Source organism: Glandiceps talaboti, chromosome 3 (genome assembly GCF_964340395.1).
Source record: "Glandiceps talaboti chromosome 3, keGlaTala1.1, whole genome shotgun sequence".
In the NCBI taxonomy this organism is placed as follows: domain Eukaryota; kingdom Metazoa; phylum Hemichordata; class Enteropneusta; family Spengelidae; genus Glandiceps; species Glandiceps talaboti.
Window position 1 is genome coordinate 3,756,003 of NC_135551.1, and position 12,921 is coordinate 3,768,923.

The 12,921-nt window shown below is 34.5% G+C and overlaps 1 protein-coding gene across 1 annotated transcript; it reads right to left on the reverse strand.

The window, feature by feature from the left end:
• Window positions 1-1,891: 1,891 nt before the first annotated feature.
• On the reverse strand, window positions 1,892-12,803 carry LOC144454018 (peroxiredoxin-2-like). The gene is made up of 6 exons (XM_078145422.1): window positions 12,653-12,803; window positions 8,676-8,793; window positions 8,118-8,234; window positions 7,788-7,910; window positions 4,307-4,472; window positions 1,892-2,908 (listed from the first exon to the last, which is right to left on the reverse strand). The coding sequence occupies exons 1-6, from the start codon at window positions 12,801-12,803 to the stop codon at window positions 2,849-2,851; spliced, it is 735 nt and encodes a 244-aa protein (XP_078001548.1). The 3' UTR covers window positions 1,892-2,848.
• Between the last annotated feature and the right edge of the window lie 118 nt (window positions 12,804-12,921).

The window sequence follows — 12,921 nt, forward strand, 5'->3', positions numbered from 1 at the left end:
CACATTTTGGCATGACATACCTTAGGATTTGGTTTGACAACTTGTTAGCATTAAGCTATGCGATCTACTGTCGCTTTTAAAAAGTTAGTAGAATTCCCGAGGGTCAAGCTTCAGTAGCCGAAAAGCGAACAATGCAATCCTGGCTCCCATGTGTAAAGTTTGCCGGGTGAACAGCGCCCTCTAGTAGCCACTCGTAGACCTGACTAGTCTAGTCATATTTTTTTTTGAAAGCTTGCCTTAATAATTCCGGAGAAGACACTTGAATGCAGTCTCTATGAATTAGTTCTTGAATTCTTTAGAAAAAGATATTTTCTCAACAGACATGGCTGCCATTCAGTTATTGTCCATAGAGGTCAGGGTCGAGGTCAAATATAGTGTATGAGAGTCTGGGTAACTGAGGTCAAATATGATGATACCAGCAGAAAGGTCAAAACACCTTATAATATAATAGACACATTAATGACGGCTTTGTCTTATGCTTTTGGAGCTGTAGGTGAAATAATTAATTTTTACACCAAATATAACTGCCATTTAGTAAACACAAGTCTTCATGGAAGACATAGGGCCCCCCCCCCCACATCAAAAAAAGTATTTCTTGTATTGACTACAACAGGTTCTTTAGTTTGTGCATTATGTTGCAGGCTTTCAGTTCAAAAAGGACAACAACTATGGCATGGTTAAGGAAATCAAAAAGATACACTGACAACACCTGAAAGGGTTGTTCATTTCTTATCTATTTGCATTAATAGTTGTATTATCTTAATGATTTCAAAATAGGAAGACATAGCTATTTGACCCTGAAGGTCAAGGTCAAAAGTCAGTGTCATTAGAAAGCTCATCATTGATAACCATGACAAAGGCACTTTAATAGGGTCTCTCTGTTAAGCATCAAGAGTTATCGGCCAAGATGTGAATATTTATGACAAATATGGCCGCCATTTTGCTGTTATTGTGGGAGTTGTGAAACAAAGTGATGTGCATATGTAGACTATAGCAGCTGACATTTGTACAAGGTTTGGTTGAAATCAGTCCATGCATATCTGAGATATGAATGCACACTTTGACAATAATATGGCTATTTGACCTTGAAGATGGAGGTCAAGGTCAAAAGTCAATGTGCCATTAAAAAGCATGGGTGAAGACACGTGAATGAGGTCTCTATCTGTTAAACTTCAAGTTATTTGGCAAAGTGTGATTATTTATGACATATATGGCTGTCATTTCGCTGTTGTCATGAGGGTTGTAAAACCAAGTGACATGCATATGCCCTCTGTAACATCTGACATTTATACCAGGTTTGGTTCAAATTGGCGCATGCATATTGGAGATACAGGTGGACACGGAAGGACAAACAGACGGACGGGACCCAATGTAGTAGCCCCCGTCGGGCTTCACCCTTTTGGGGCTAATAATCACGAGCACCAAAATTAATGCATGTTTGAATTTCTCTTAATCTTGTGTGCAAGATTTAAATAACAAAACTGGTCACACTTAAATACCATGAAATATATGTGATATGAAAGAAAAATGTTTGATTTTGAAGATTGGCCCTGAAGGTCAAGGTCTTAGTCTTAAAAGAGAGCTTACACATGATAAGATGAAGTCTCTAAGTATTAGTTTTTTTAACGTAGAACTCACCTCGGTTATCTAATTTCATGATTTTTACAACAAATATGTCGTGGATATTTGCATTATACATGGATATTGCATGTCAGAGAAATGATACATTACAGATGAAAGCACAGATTATGCACAGACAGACAGACAGATGGACAGATGGACAAAGCCTATTGTACTGACACTGGGGGGGGGGGGGGGGGAGGGGGGGACTCTAAAAAGGACAGACTCATATCTTAATTAGAAGAATTAATGTATTTATTCTGTAAAAAAGTGCTCAGAAAATCCAGTGTAACAAGAAAATAATTTTGAGAAACGTATATGTATTCTCTGGTATGAAGTGAACATGATCTTTCAATTTTGTATAAATTTAGCAAACTGGTAATGACATAGCTTGAAATAAAGCTATGCAAATAACAGAAGTTACTGTACTCTTTTATCTTCACAACAAATATTTTGGTGATGGTAAATGTAAAAGTACATGTTAGAAAACAAACACTGTAACAGTAAGAAATTACATCACTGTTGTGTTCATAACAAATATTTTGGTGATGGCAAAAGTACATGTACATGCTAGAATATATCATGTACTTGCAAACCACTGTACTCTGTTGTGTGTTCAGGGTAAATCTAAAACTTAAACTTGCCGGAACTGCTAGCGACCAATTACTACATACAGTGAATAATATGTAGTTTGGTGACCAACTATTTAATTGTAAGCAGGCTAGGGAGATAAGATTAAGGCTGGAATAAGAATAGAGAATAACAAGACCACCTAACATTGACATAAAACAGAACTTGCATTGCTTACATCCCAATGGTATACTTGCCTGTAGTTGGCCTGCATTTATTAGTTTCAGATTTTTAAGTTCAATTACCGTATATTTCAATTTATTGTTTTATGGAACTTTACGTCAAATTGTATCAAAAACATGTTTTAGGGATTACTCTCAATAGTATTGTGTGTTACAGGCAACTCTCATGACTAGAATCAAACCTCCATTGAATGGAGAAAGGACTCTATGTACTCTAAACCAAATTATACATTTTAACTGTTTCATTTATTTTTAGTCTCTCTGATGATGTAGACACTGAGTTTTCAAAACTTTGGAATGAAAGAAAAGATTGGGGAGAGATACAAGTCAGTTTAAAACAAGACGTGGAAAAAACACAGAATATTTTAGTGAGTTATTGGACAAGAAATATTGACAGCTGAGATGAGCTTGTAATATTACAAATCACCACCATGTTTCTCAAAGTATGCTTTCTTCTTTTCAGGGTCTGGTATGATCTGAAATATACAATCACAATTTATATACGTACATTAGGTTTTATAGGGAGAGGTCAAAGGTCAAACAGAGATGTGGCAAACACCAAATTATGCCTTGATAGCAATGAAGATTAAAACAAACTCATTTGAAATCAATATTCATCTAAATATTTCTCAAACTTTGATCAATCAATCAATCAATCAATCAATCAATCAATCAATCAATCAATCAATTAAGCAATCAAATTCCTATAACACCGATTTCCAGAGCCATGTTCTGTTCAGACTATCATGAAGATGATAATATCAGTAGAAATTTAAATATTCTACAAATTGTCATGACAGCATCCTCCCCGACAGTTCTCACTTTCAGACTGGGATATCACTATTATACCCATGTCAATCACTGGGATATCAATATTATACCCATGTCAATCACTAGAATATCAATATTATACCCATGTCAGTCACTGGGATATCACTATTATACCCATGTCAATCACTGGGATATCACTATTATACCCATGTCAATCACTGGGATATCAATATTATATCCATGTCAATCACAGGGATATCACTATTATACCCATGTCAATCACAGGGATATCACTATTATACCCATGTCAATCACAGGGATATCACTATTATACCCATGTCAATCACAGGGATATCACTATTATACCCATGTCAATCACTGGGATATCAATATTATATCCATGTCAATCACAGGGATATCACTATTATACCCATGTCAATCACTGGGATATCAATATTATACCCATGTCAGTCACTGGGATATCAATATTATACCCATGTCAATCACTGGGATATCACTATTATACCCATGTCAATCACTGGGATATCAATATTATATCCATGTCAATCACAGGGATATCACTATTATACCCATGTCAATCACAGGGATATCACTATTATACCCATGTCAGTCACTGGGATATCACTATTATACCCATGTCAGTCACTAGGATATCACTATTATACCCATGTCAGTCACTGGGATATCAATATTATACACATGTCAGTCACTGGGATATCAATATTATACCCATGTCAGTCACTAGGATATCAATATTATACCCATGTCAATCACAGGGATATCACTATTATACCCATGTCAATCACAGGGATATCACTATTATACCCATGTCAATCACAGGGATATCACTATTATACCCATGTCAATCACTGGGATATCACTATTATACCCATGTCAATCACAGGGATATCACTATTATACCCATGTCAGTCACTGGGATATCACTATTATACCCATGTCAGTGACTGGGATATCAATATTATACCCATGTCAGTCACTAGGATATCAATATTATACCCATGTCAATCACTTTCAGATGATATCAAGTTTTTGTTTACTTTTGAAATATAGGTTTAACTTACAGTATCACTGCCTGGCTTCCATTCACATGGACACACTTCACCATGTTGGTCTGTGTACTGGAATGCTGCTACCAGACGTAGCGTTTCTTCTACAGATCGCCCCACTGGCAAGTCATTCATGGTAATCTGACGTAAGATACCTTTGTCATCGATAATAAACAGACCTCTACAAAACAAATAGATAGTCATCAATGTACCACACTTGCAACAAATACAAATAGTTTCATTCTCATTTTCAAATTCGTTAGAGCACTGCTAATTTTTGTTTCTTGCAATAAATTTCACCCAAACTGTGACTGCTGTGCTGTGATTACTGTATTCTGAGCTATATAACGGAAGAGATGAATGCATGTCTTTTTTGTCCTTTTTCAGCTGATCAACTGATATATTAATGTGGAAAACTTATAATAAGTACAGAAACTTAAAGGCTCACATCAGAATAGGATTACAACCCGTGAAAAAATATCGGTGTGTTTGCTTCCTTATGGTAAGCAGGAATGAGGCAAAGTTCTTGTAAAGACATACAACGTAATTAGTGTTGGTAACTTATCAAAGTATAAACACTACAAGAGCCAGCAGGATGCCATGACTTTGTTTACTGGTAGAATACTATGTGGTAGAACAATCAAGTACAACTGTTAGTGTTACTTCATAACTTTGACAGATATAAACAAACTGATAAAAGTATCACCTAACCTACATCAGAGCAAGGGTACATGAGGCAACACTTCTGGTGTCTATAACAATATTGAATAACATGAATAAAGACAACATCAGAATGTTCCGTCAAGTTCTTGTTTATAATTAGTTCAGTATCTTGAATCGCTAAATAATATCTAATTATAATACACAGAGAAATACATAATTACATTTAATTTGATCGAATCACGCTGGAATACAAATAGAACATATGAGACGCTGTTGTGGAGTGTACCGATTGAATAGCATCCCCAATGGTCGGAGAATTTACTTCTCAGTTTGGTCGCGCGATTACGAACTCACATGATTCGATTCTTGGCAAACGTCCATGAAAGTACCGAAATTTGAAAATTCAACCTCCACGAGCTCAGCTCAATTTGCTCATTTGCTAAAAAAGAAGGGGTAGGACACTTTAGTGTTCTTTTTTGTCGTATGTGTGAAACCACATCGCCCTCGTTCACAGACGCTTTCTGTTTCGGGCAAACTTACGAGTATTTGTTTAATCAGTCAGATGATGTAAGTTTTCTCCTTCATTCAAAGTGTATATTTGAAGAGACACAGATATGACGACTACTGATTATTTTTATGTAATTTTATGGAAACAATATAGACCAGAATCAACTGTATGTTCGAGCCTACTGCAATTCTTCAGCACCAAATATTGATTAAAGTAAAATGTTATCAATTGTGTTTTTGTTTATTTCCCACGCAAAAGATGCGACGTTTCGGAGCTTCACTTCAAATAATATGCTGTTTTGGCAATCTGTTTTAATGTCCCGCAAACTCCACAATGTACTGCAACTTGCGAAATATACATCTCACCACAAGAGGACAGCAGGTGGTATCAAGCTTCGAGAGAAAATTCATGGGTCACATGGTCAATTTGAAGCGTCCTGATTGGCTTATTCGATGCCATGTCCTACCCCTCTGTATTACTAGTTTAAGCAAGGAATGTGTTCGAGCTCAAGCACGGTAAGCAGCGCGTCAGCTGTCGCGAGTGCACTGAGCATCGATTTTGCACCATGATCATGTTCCATTAATGTTGGTAACAGATAAAGCATTATCCATATACTTTCTTTTCCTTTATTCTTTTTTGGAGTCTCCCATATTTATATAAACTTTTTCTGCGATTATTAAAAATGTTTCATTTTTTAAAAGACCAGAAAGTGTACTAGTACATACATATAATATTAATTTTTAATCATTCCATTTCTGGCCTCATACACAAAATAACAAATATATGTAGGCATGTCTAATTAGTTTATTAAAATATACTATAAATAAAGAAGTAAGTATGTAAATGTGACTCATAGCTAACTTGGGCCTTTATTACCTGTATGACATCATTATCATTTTCAGATTTCACCAGAATTGTTGCCTCATGCCCCTGATCAGAGTCACCCACTGTTGTTTTTGTATCAGTTGTATTCTTGCTTTTATCTAGTTTTTTTACAGTGTGAAATTTTTCCTTAGCTCACTTCATTCAAACAAATACACCGGTATCTCTTCTTCGGTTGTCAACACTAGATGTGAGTAATGGTGGTTTGTATCATTTCATGGGTTGTCAACACTAGATGTGAGTAATGGTGGTTTGTATCATTTCATAGGTTGTCAACACTAGATGTGAGTAATGGTGGTTTGTATCATTTCATGGGTTGTCAACATTAGATGTGAGTAATGGTGGTTTGTATCATTTCATAGGTTGTCAACACTAGATGTGAGTAATGGTGGTTTGTATCATTTCATGGGTTGTCAACACTAGATGTCAGTAATGGTGGTTTGACAGACCTTTCAGAAAAAGTTGGTCTGGAACAAAAGAATGATTCTAATGTAATGTTTATGGAATGACTGATAAGATTACAGTCAGTGCAAGTGTGGTGTGCTCGAGGTATACACACGAGTCTTTGCAGTATGTGTTCTCTGCACCCATACTTTCATGAGCATAGCGAGTGACAGTGCAGCAGAAAATACTGCAAGCACCAGTGCAAATACCCCATAGTACCAACACTGGAACTCATGTGGCATGGGGTTTTGTTATCATTACATACGCTTATCTGAAGAGGAAAATTTCCATAAAAATCATACAGTGTGATCACACCATTTCGTGTGTAGAGAATGACTGTGTCCTCATTTGCATGCAGGTATGCAATAATGTTTTCGGTATTGTACTGCTGTGCAAATACCACTAGTATGTGCATGCACCAGTGCAAGTAATCACTGGTATATATGTAATAATACATTGTTTCTTTATTCTATGAGTTAGTCACCATTATTCCTTATATAGTTGATATTTTTCAAAGCTATTTGTAGATGGTTTGATGTATTAACAAAACAATCACTTTTGATAGTATGTACATGCATACAAATGGAGAATACAAGGGGTAGGTAACACTATACCCTATTACAGTGTTTGTATTACAAACCGTACACATGCAAAGTTACATGCCGGACCATACAGCATGACATGTAAGTAAAATGTAACATACTATGTTGTATGCTCTTACCCAGTGGTTTTACAGACAGTTTTATTATGTTTTGAGAGTTGCAGCCTGGGAAACAAAGCCAAGATTTGATGTTATGACAAAAACAAACCTGACACATTTAGTAAAACAGTCAGCCATGCAGTGCTCTCGTATTTTCACTGAACATGCAAAATGTATTACAAAATGAATATCTACTCATTGTATAATGAAATCTACAAAGAGGGGAAAATCTACCCGTTATATAATGGAATCACCAATGAGGATAAAATCTACCCAATATATAGTAGAATCACCAATACCTGAGTGTATGTCCAAGGTCTTCCAGCAGAACACCATAATCTTTAGATATTTGATGGGTAAGATCTGACAACAGAGGGATTTGAATTTCTCCCAAACCACCTTGTTTACGTGGAGTATTTATCCTGTAAAATGGAAAAAAAGGATGTATGTGTCTTTGTTTTTGTTTTTATTTCAGTAAGTCCGAAATGCTGCTCAATCTGACTAAAATCCGATGCAGTGTACACAGTGTAATTTCTTTTTGGCTGTTACGTTTACTGTCAATTGTTCTTTTGTGTGTGCTCGTTACATACATCTGACACAATACCATTGGTTTTTTGTAGATGACTTACCATGCCAAGTGTGTGAATTGTGAGTCTACAGACACACCAACAACTTCAGTATTGATCTTTCGGAAATCTTCAATATGATCACTGAATGCAATTATTTCAGTTGGACACACAAATGTACTGAAATACAGAAATAAAAAATACAACAATGTGGTTATAGATCTAGTTTGATAGAATAGATTACTTGTACATACATGTAGTGTTTATGATGTGTTGTGTTATGCTGTACATGATTTGAGACACCTGATAGGGCTTAACAACACAATGTATCTCACATTCTCTACTTCACTAAATGCAGCTATATATCATTGGTTGAAAACATGCATTTATTCTCATCCCCCCAGTAACACTTTTCATTCATTTCTCACACTACATGTATGATAATACTTTGAGATATGGTAATAAACGAATTGATTAAAAGTGGATTGCTATCTATAACAATACTTTGTCATAAAAGTAAACAGTAGATATGTGTCTCGTTTCATATTTTGAAATGCTTTGTTTTGATGTTTGTCCAACATTTGCATCTCTAATACAATACAATACAGATAGATCACTTACAAATCCAGTGGATAAAACAGCAGTACAATATATTTGCCTGCATAGTCTGACAACTTGAGTTCTTTAATTTGCCCACTGACAACAGCTGTACCCTTCCAATCTGGTGCTGGTTTGGCAACTGAAATGTATGGAAATAAAATCTCACTTTAAAACTTTTAACCCTATCATGTTTAAAATGATTTTTTCCTTTTTTCACTTCATGCAATGTTGACCTAAATGATTCTATATCATTGATAAGAGATACAGCATCTACTAAAAATTGTAATTACAACATGGAAGTTGTCAATCCAAGTTGTCTTTGTTATGTCAATCCATGGTCCTCAAAAATACTCCTTGTACAAAGTTTATGCTATATTTGCTCAAATTTTTGGAAGACAAAATACTTGGATTACAACCTGCAAAAATAGTGCCAATGGTGTTGTAGCACAACTGTACAGTTTTTTAAAATATTTTTCCACACGCTGATCCATGCTAGGTATAGGTGTTCATTTGCTGAATGACTATCCAGTTGCCTATCCAACACTGTTGTTATCTTTGCAATATATGTGATCTTTTGGCTGGTCATCTTGCTAGACATATTTGCATACATTTTTTATTGTTCGTTCACTTATCTATGAATCCCTGATGTTATCTTTGCAATATATGTGATCATGTGGCTGTTGCTATGGGCATGGTCTTGTTGCTAGGTATATTTGCAAATATCTTTTGAATGTTTATTCATTTGACTATTAATCCCTGTTATCTTTGTAATATACGTGATCATTTGGCTGTTGCTATGGGCATGGTCTTGTTGCTAGGCACATTTACATAAATGTTTTGAATGTTTATTCATTTGTCTATTAATCCCTGTCGTTTTCTTGCAATATGCGTGATCATTTAGCTGTTGCTATGGGCATGGTCTTGTTGCTAGGCATATTTACATACACTTTTTGAATGTTTGTTCATTTGTCTATTTACATGTATCCCTGTTATCTTTGTGAAAAACACCAGCGTTTGGCTGTTGCTATGGGAGTGGTCATGGTTGCTATGAATATTTGCATACATTTTTTGAATGTTTACTCACTTGCCTACCAGATCATGTTGTTTAACCAAAATATACTAGCATTTGGTTGTTGCTAAGGGCGTGGTCATTGTTGCTAGGGCCAATTGTGTCAAAATATTTTGACAAAAATCTACAGAATAACACTTCTGGAAACATCTAACCAAGTTTCAATCTCATTGATCAAGAACTTTTGAGATATAAGTTTTTGACCAAAATTCACATTTTTACACCTAATTTGCATATCACTGATGAGATCATTATATGTTTAATACTTTGTCATCCATACACCCCTAGATCCATCCCATTAAATTTTAGCCTAATCTGCTCAGTAGGTTTGGAATGAAAGATTTCTCCCAAAAAATAACATTTTTAGCCCGAATTTGCATATCACTGATGAGATCATAATGTCATGTCCAATTCTTAATCTAAATACCCTTAAGAATGTTTCTTCCAAATTTCAGACTGATCTGCCCAGTAGTTTTTGAGTTTAAGTTTTTTGATCAAAGTGTCTCAATCTCCTGAACTTACATAGGCACCCCTGTTTTTTTTTGTCAGTTGTATTGTTGTTTTTACCTAATTCTGTCATTGCCTAAAGTCTTCCCTTAGCTCAATGCATTCAAACAAATGCACTAGTATTTTTTCATGAGTTGTATTCAACAGGTCAGATGATCAATTATTTAGATTAGATCAACTACATAAAATTCTCTCTATCATTTCTCACCTGTTTGATCAATGATAACACACTTAGTACATGTACATATCATGAACTTTGACTCCAATAAAACAAACACACAGCAATGTTGTTTTACAGTGTTAATAACACGTCCTTCAATTGACATGAAACTGTTTCCATTTGGAATAATATCACAAGGAATATTTGCTGAGTAGATATTTAAAATTTTAATGAGTTCGGTATGATGGTGAGAGGTAATCACTCATTTAGCAATTTAGAAAATTAACAATTAATCTTATTTCTGCAATAATGAATGTTTTATTGGACCCCATAGCTTTATAGATATTAATCATTTTACTTATAAAAATTTCATACTTGAGAGACTTATATTTGAGGGGGAGAGGAGAATTATTGGTTCCAAAAAATAGGTTCTGTGCATAAAAATTTTCATTTAACTGTTGTTTTTTTTCCCATTCAATAAGCTGACAGTATGCATTATTATTAATTAGATGTCTTCATGAATAGCTCATTTACATAATAATCTATATTTATGGTGTTTTTTGACCATCGGCCCATGTGCAAAAATTATTAACTGAAAAGTACATATCTGTTGTACAGAGCAGACGTTAGACAAATTAAATAAAATTGCATAGTAGTTACTTTGGAAGTTGTTAGCACCATATTGACATAAACTGAGCAAGATATTTGAGTTAGCAGTACTCATTAAAATCATAAATTTATTGTAATTGGGTTGGTTGTCTACATTTTCTGGTTTAAATTTGAATCCTAAGTTGATTATATTCTAGACAAATTCAACAAAAGTGGTACTAATGTTTGGCATCTCCTTTATAAATTGCATATACATGTACTGGCTCTATGTTCATATATGTTAACATACCATTTGAAGTTTGACAAAAATATTTTTTCGCAATAAAATCTACAAAGTATAGAAATAAATACTAGAATTATGAAGTCTTGATTATACTAGTACTAAAATAAAAAGTTATCAGTTACAAATATTCAAAGTACTAAAGACTAAAAGGTGTAGAGTGATAACAGTTGATCCATTGGAAAGTTGACAATACATGTAACTGTGAGTGATGTAGAAAATAGCCAGATGGCAGAAAAAATAACTGCATCAATGATAAATTTCTGGCTGAGAAAATTCTAAAACATGGACAAAATTCTGAAACATCGATAATTCTATCGAAATGCTGAAATATTTTGCATTTTTTCTTGTTGAAACCTAAAAATGTAATTTGATTGCATCAAATGTTCCCCCACGATCAAACTTAAGATATGTTGAATTTCCTTACCTTTATTGTAGCAACCAGAGAATTATAAAAATTTGCTAAAATGGTTACAGCATGGACCTAATGGGTCCTCAGAATTACAAAGTCCAAACCATGGGAGGAGGAAGACCTCCCCCCCCCCCTCCCCCATGATTGCAGACCAGACACAAATACATGACAGATGTCGTCTGTCAAGATATTGTTGCCTTCTGTCACTAAAATTATCTACATTCCTGAATGACTGTTGACCAGTGCATCCTATTTTCCTAATCTACATGTAGTAAAAAATGTCTTCGGTCTTGCCTGAATTGATATATGCTATTAGCTCAAAAGTTATGAAACGAGAAATTGTTTCTTGTTGAAATTTTAAATCTAATTATACAGTCACTGTCCAGGTGTATTGCTATTTCACTGAATTGACTGTTATCTACTTTTTTCAAAATTTCCAGTATTGTTTTACTGTTTGCTACTGTATCTTTACCATTTCCAGCATTATCACAAGTGTTTATGTATTTCTACTTTCAAATCTTCAGTTTTGAAGGGTAAGGCAATTATAATGAAATTACCTAATAAAGATTTATAGTTATACACATCTTATGTTGGAAGCTCTACAGTGTTCACATTTTTAAAAAGTTTTAAAATAATTACATGTAATTTCGATTGACCAATAATAACATGAATATAATTTACAAAAGTATTAATTTCAGTTACAATATTTTGATTTTGTTTCATTTTTCATGTACATATATATAAGTTCAAGAATACACTGTGTAGAAATTACTTGCCGGCGTAATCTTTATTATTAAGAATTCTAAATTAAAAAAAAATACAATTTGCGCAAGCAAAGCGTGAAACGTTATTTTAGAGAGAGTAATAAACAGGTGTGTCTGGGCTAGGCTATTCAAAACAGTTATTAACAAATTGATTACAGATTATTAGTTGCAACCGATAAACATCTGGTATCACTTACCTTGCGCTTTACTGTAATGGAGTGCATGTTCTGACTGCCTATCACCAGAGGGATATGGATAAAGTGTGGCAAATGTTGGACATGTTTCTTGAGACAGAGTGGAAACTGCAAAGGTGAGAAGAAGCGCACTTACAATCACGTTGGTCGCCATCTTGAAACCACGTAGACTTTTGACTCCCCAAGTTTATATAAAAGTTTCGACCCAAACAGGTCAATCCAAGGTCATTAAAACAATACAAAATTATCCGTCAAACTTGTTTCTACTATTG

What these genes read in the sequence shown, in the direction of transcription:
- LOC144454018 (XM_078145422.1), bottom strand. Translation starts at nt 12,803, where the DNA reads ATGGCGACCAACGTGATTGTAAGTGCGCTTCTTCTCACCTTTGCAGTT. An exon ending in CTGTTTTATCCACTGGATTT is followed by an intron (nt 8,235 to 8,675) that starts GTAAGTGATCTA and finishes TCTGTATTTCAG; the next exon opens with TACATTTGTGTGTCCAACTG. An exon ending in GGAAGCCAGGCAGTGATACT is followed by an intron (nt 2,909 to 4,306) that starts GTAAGTTAAACC and finishes TGTATATTTCAG; the next exon opens with ATCATACCAGACCCTGAAAA.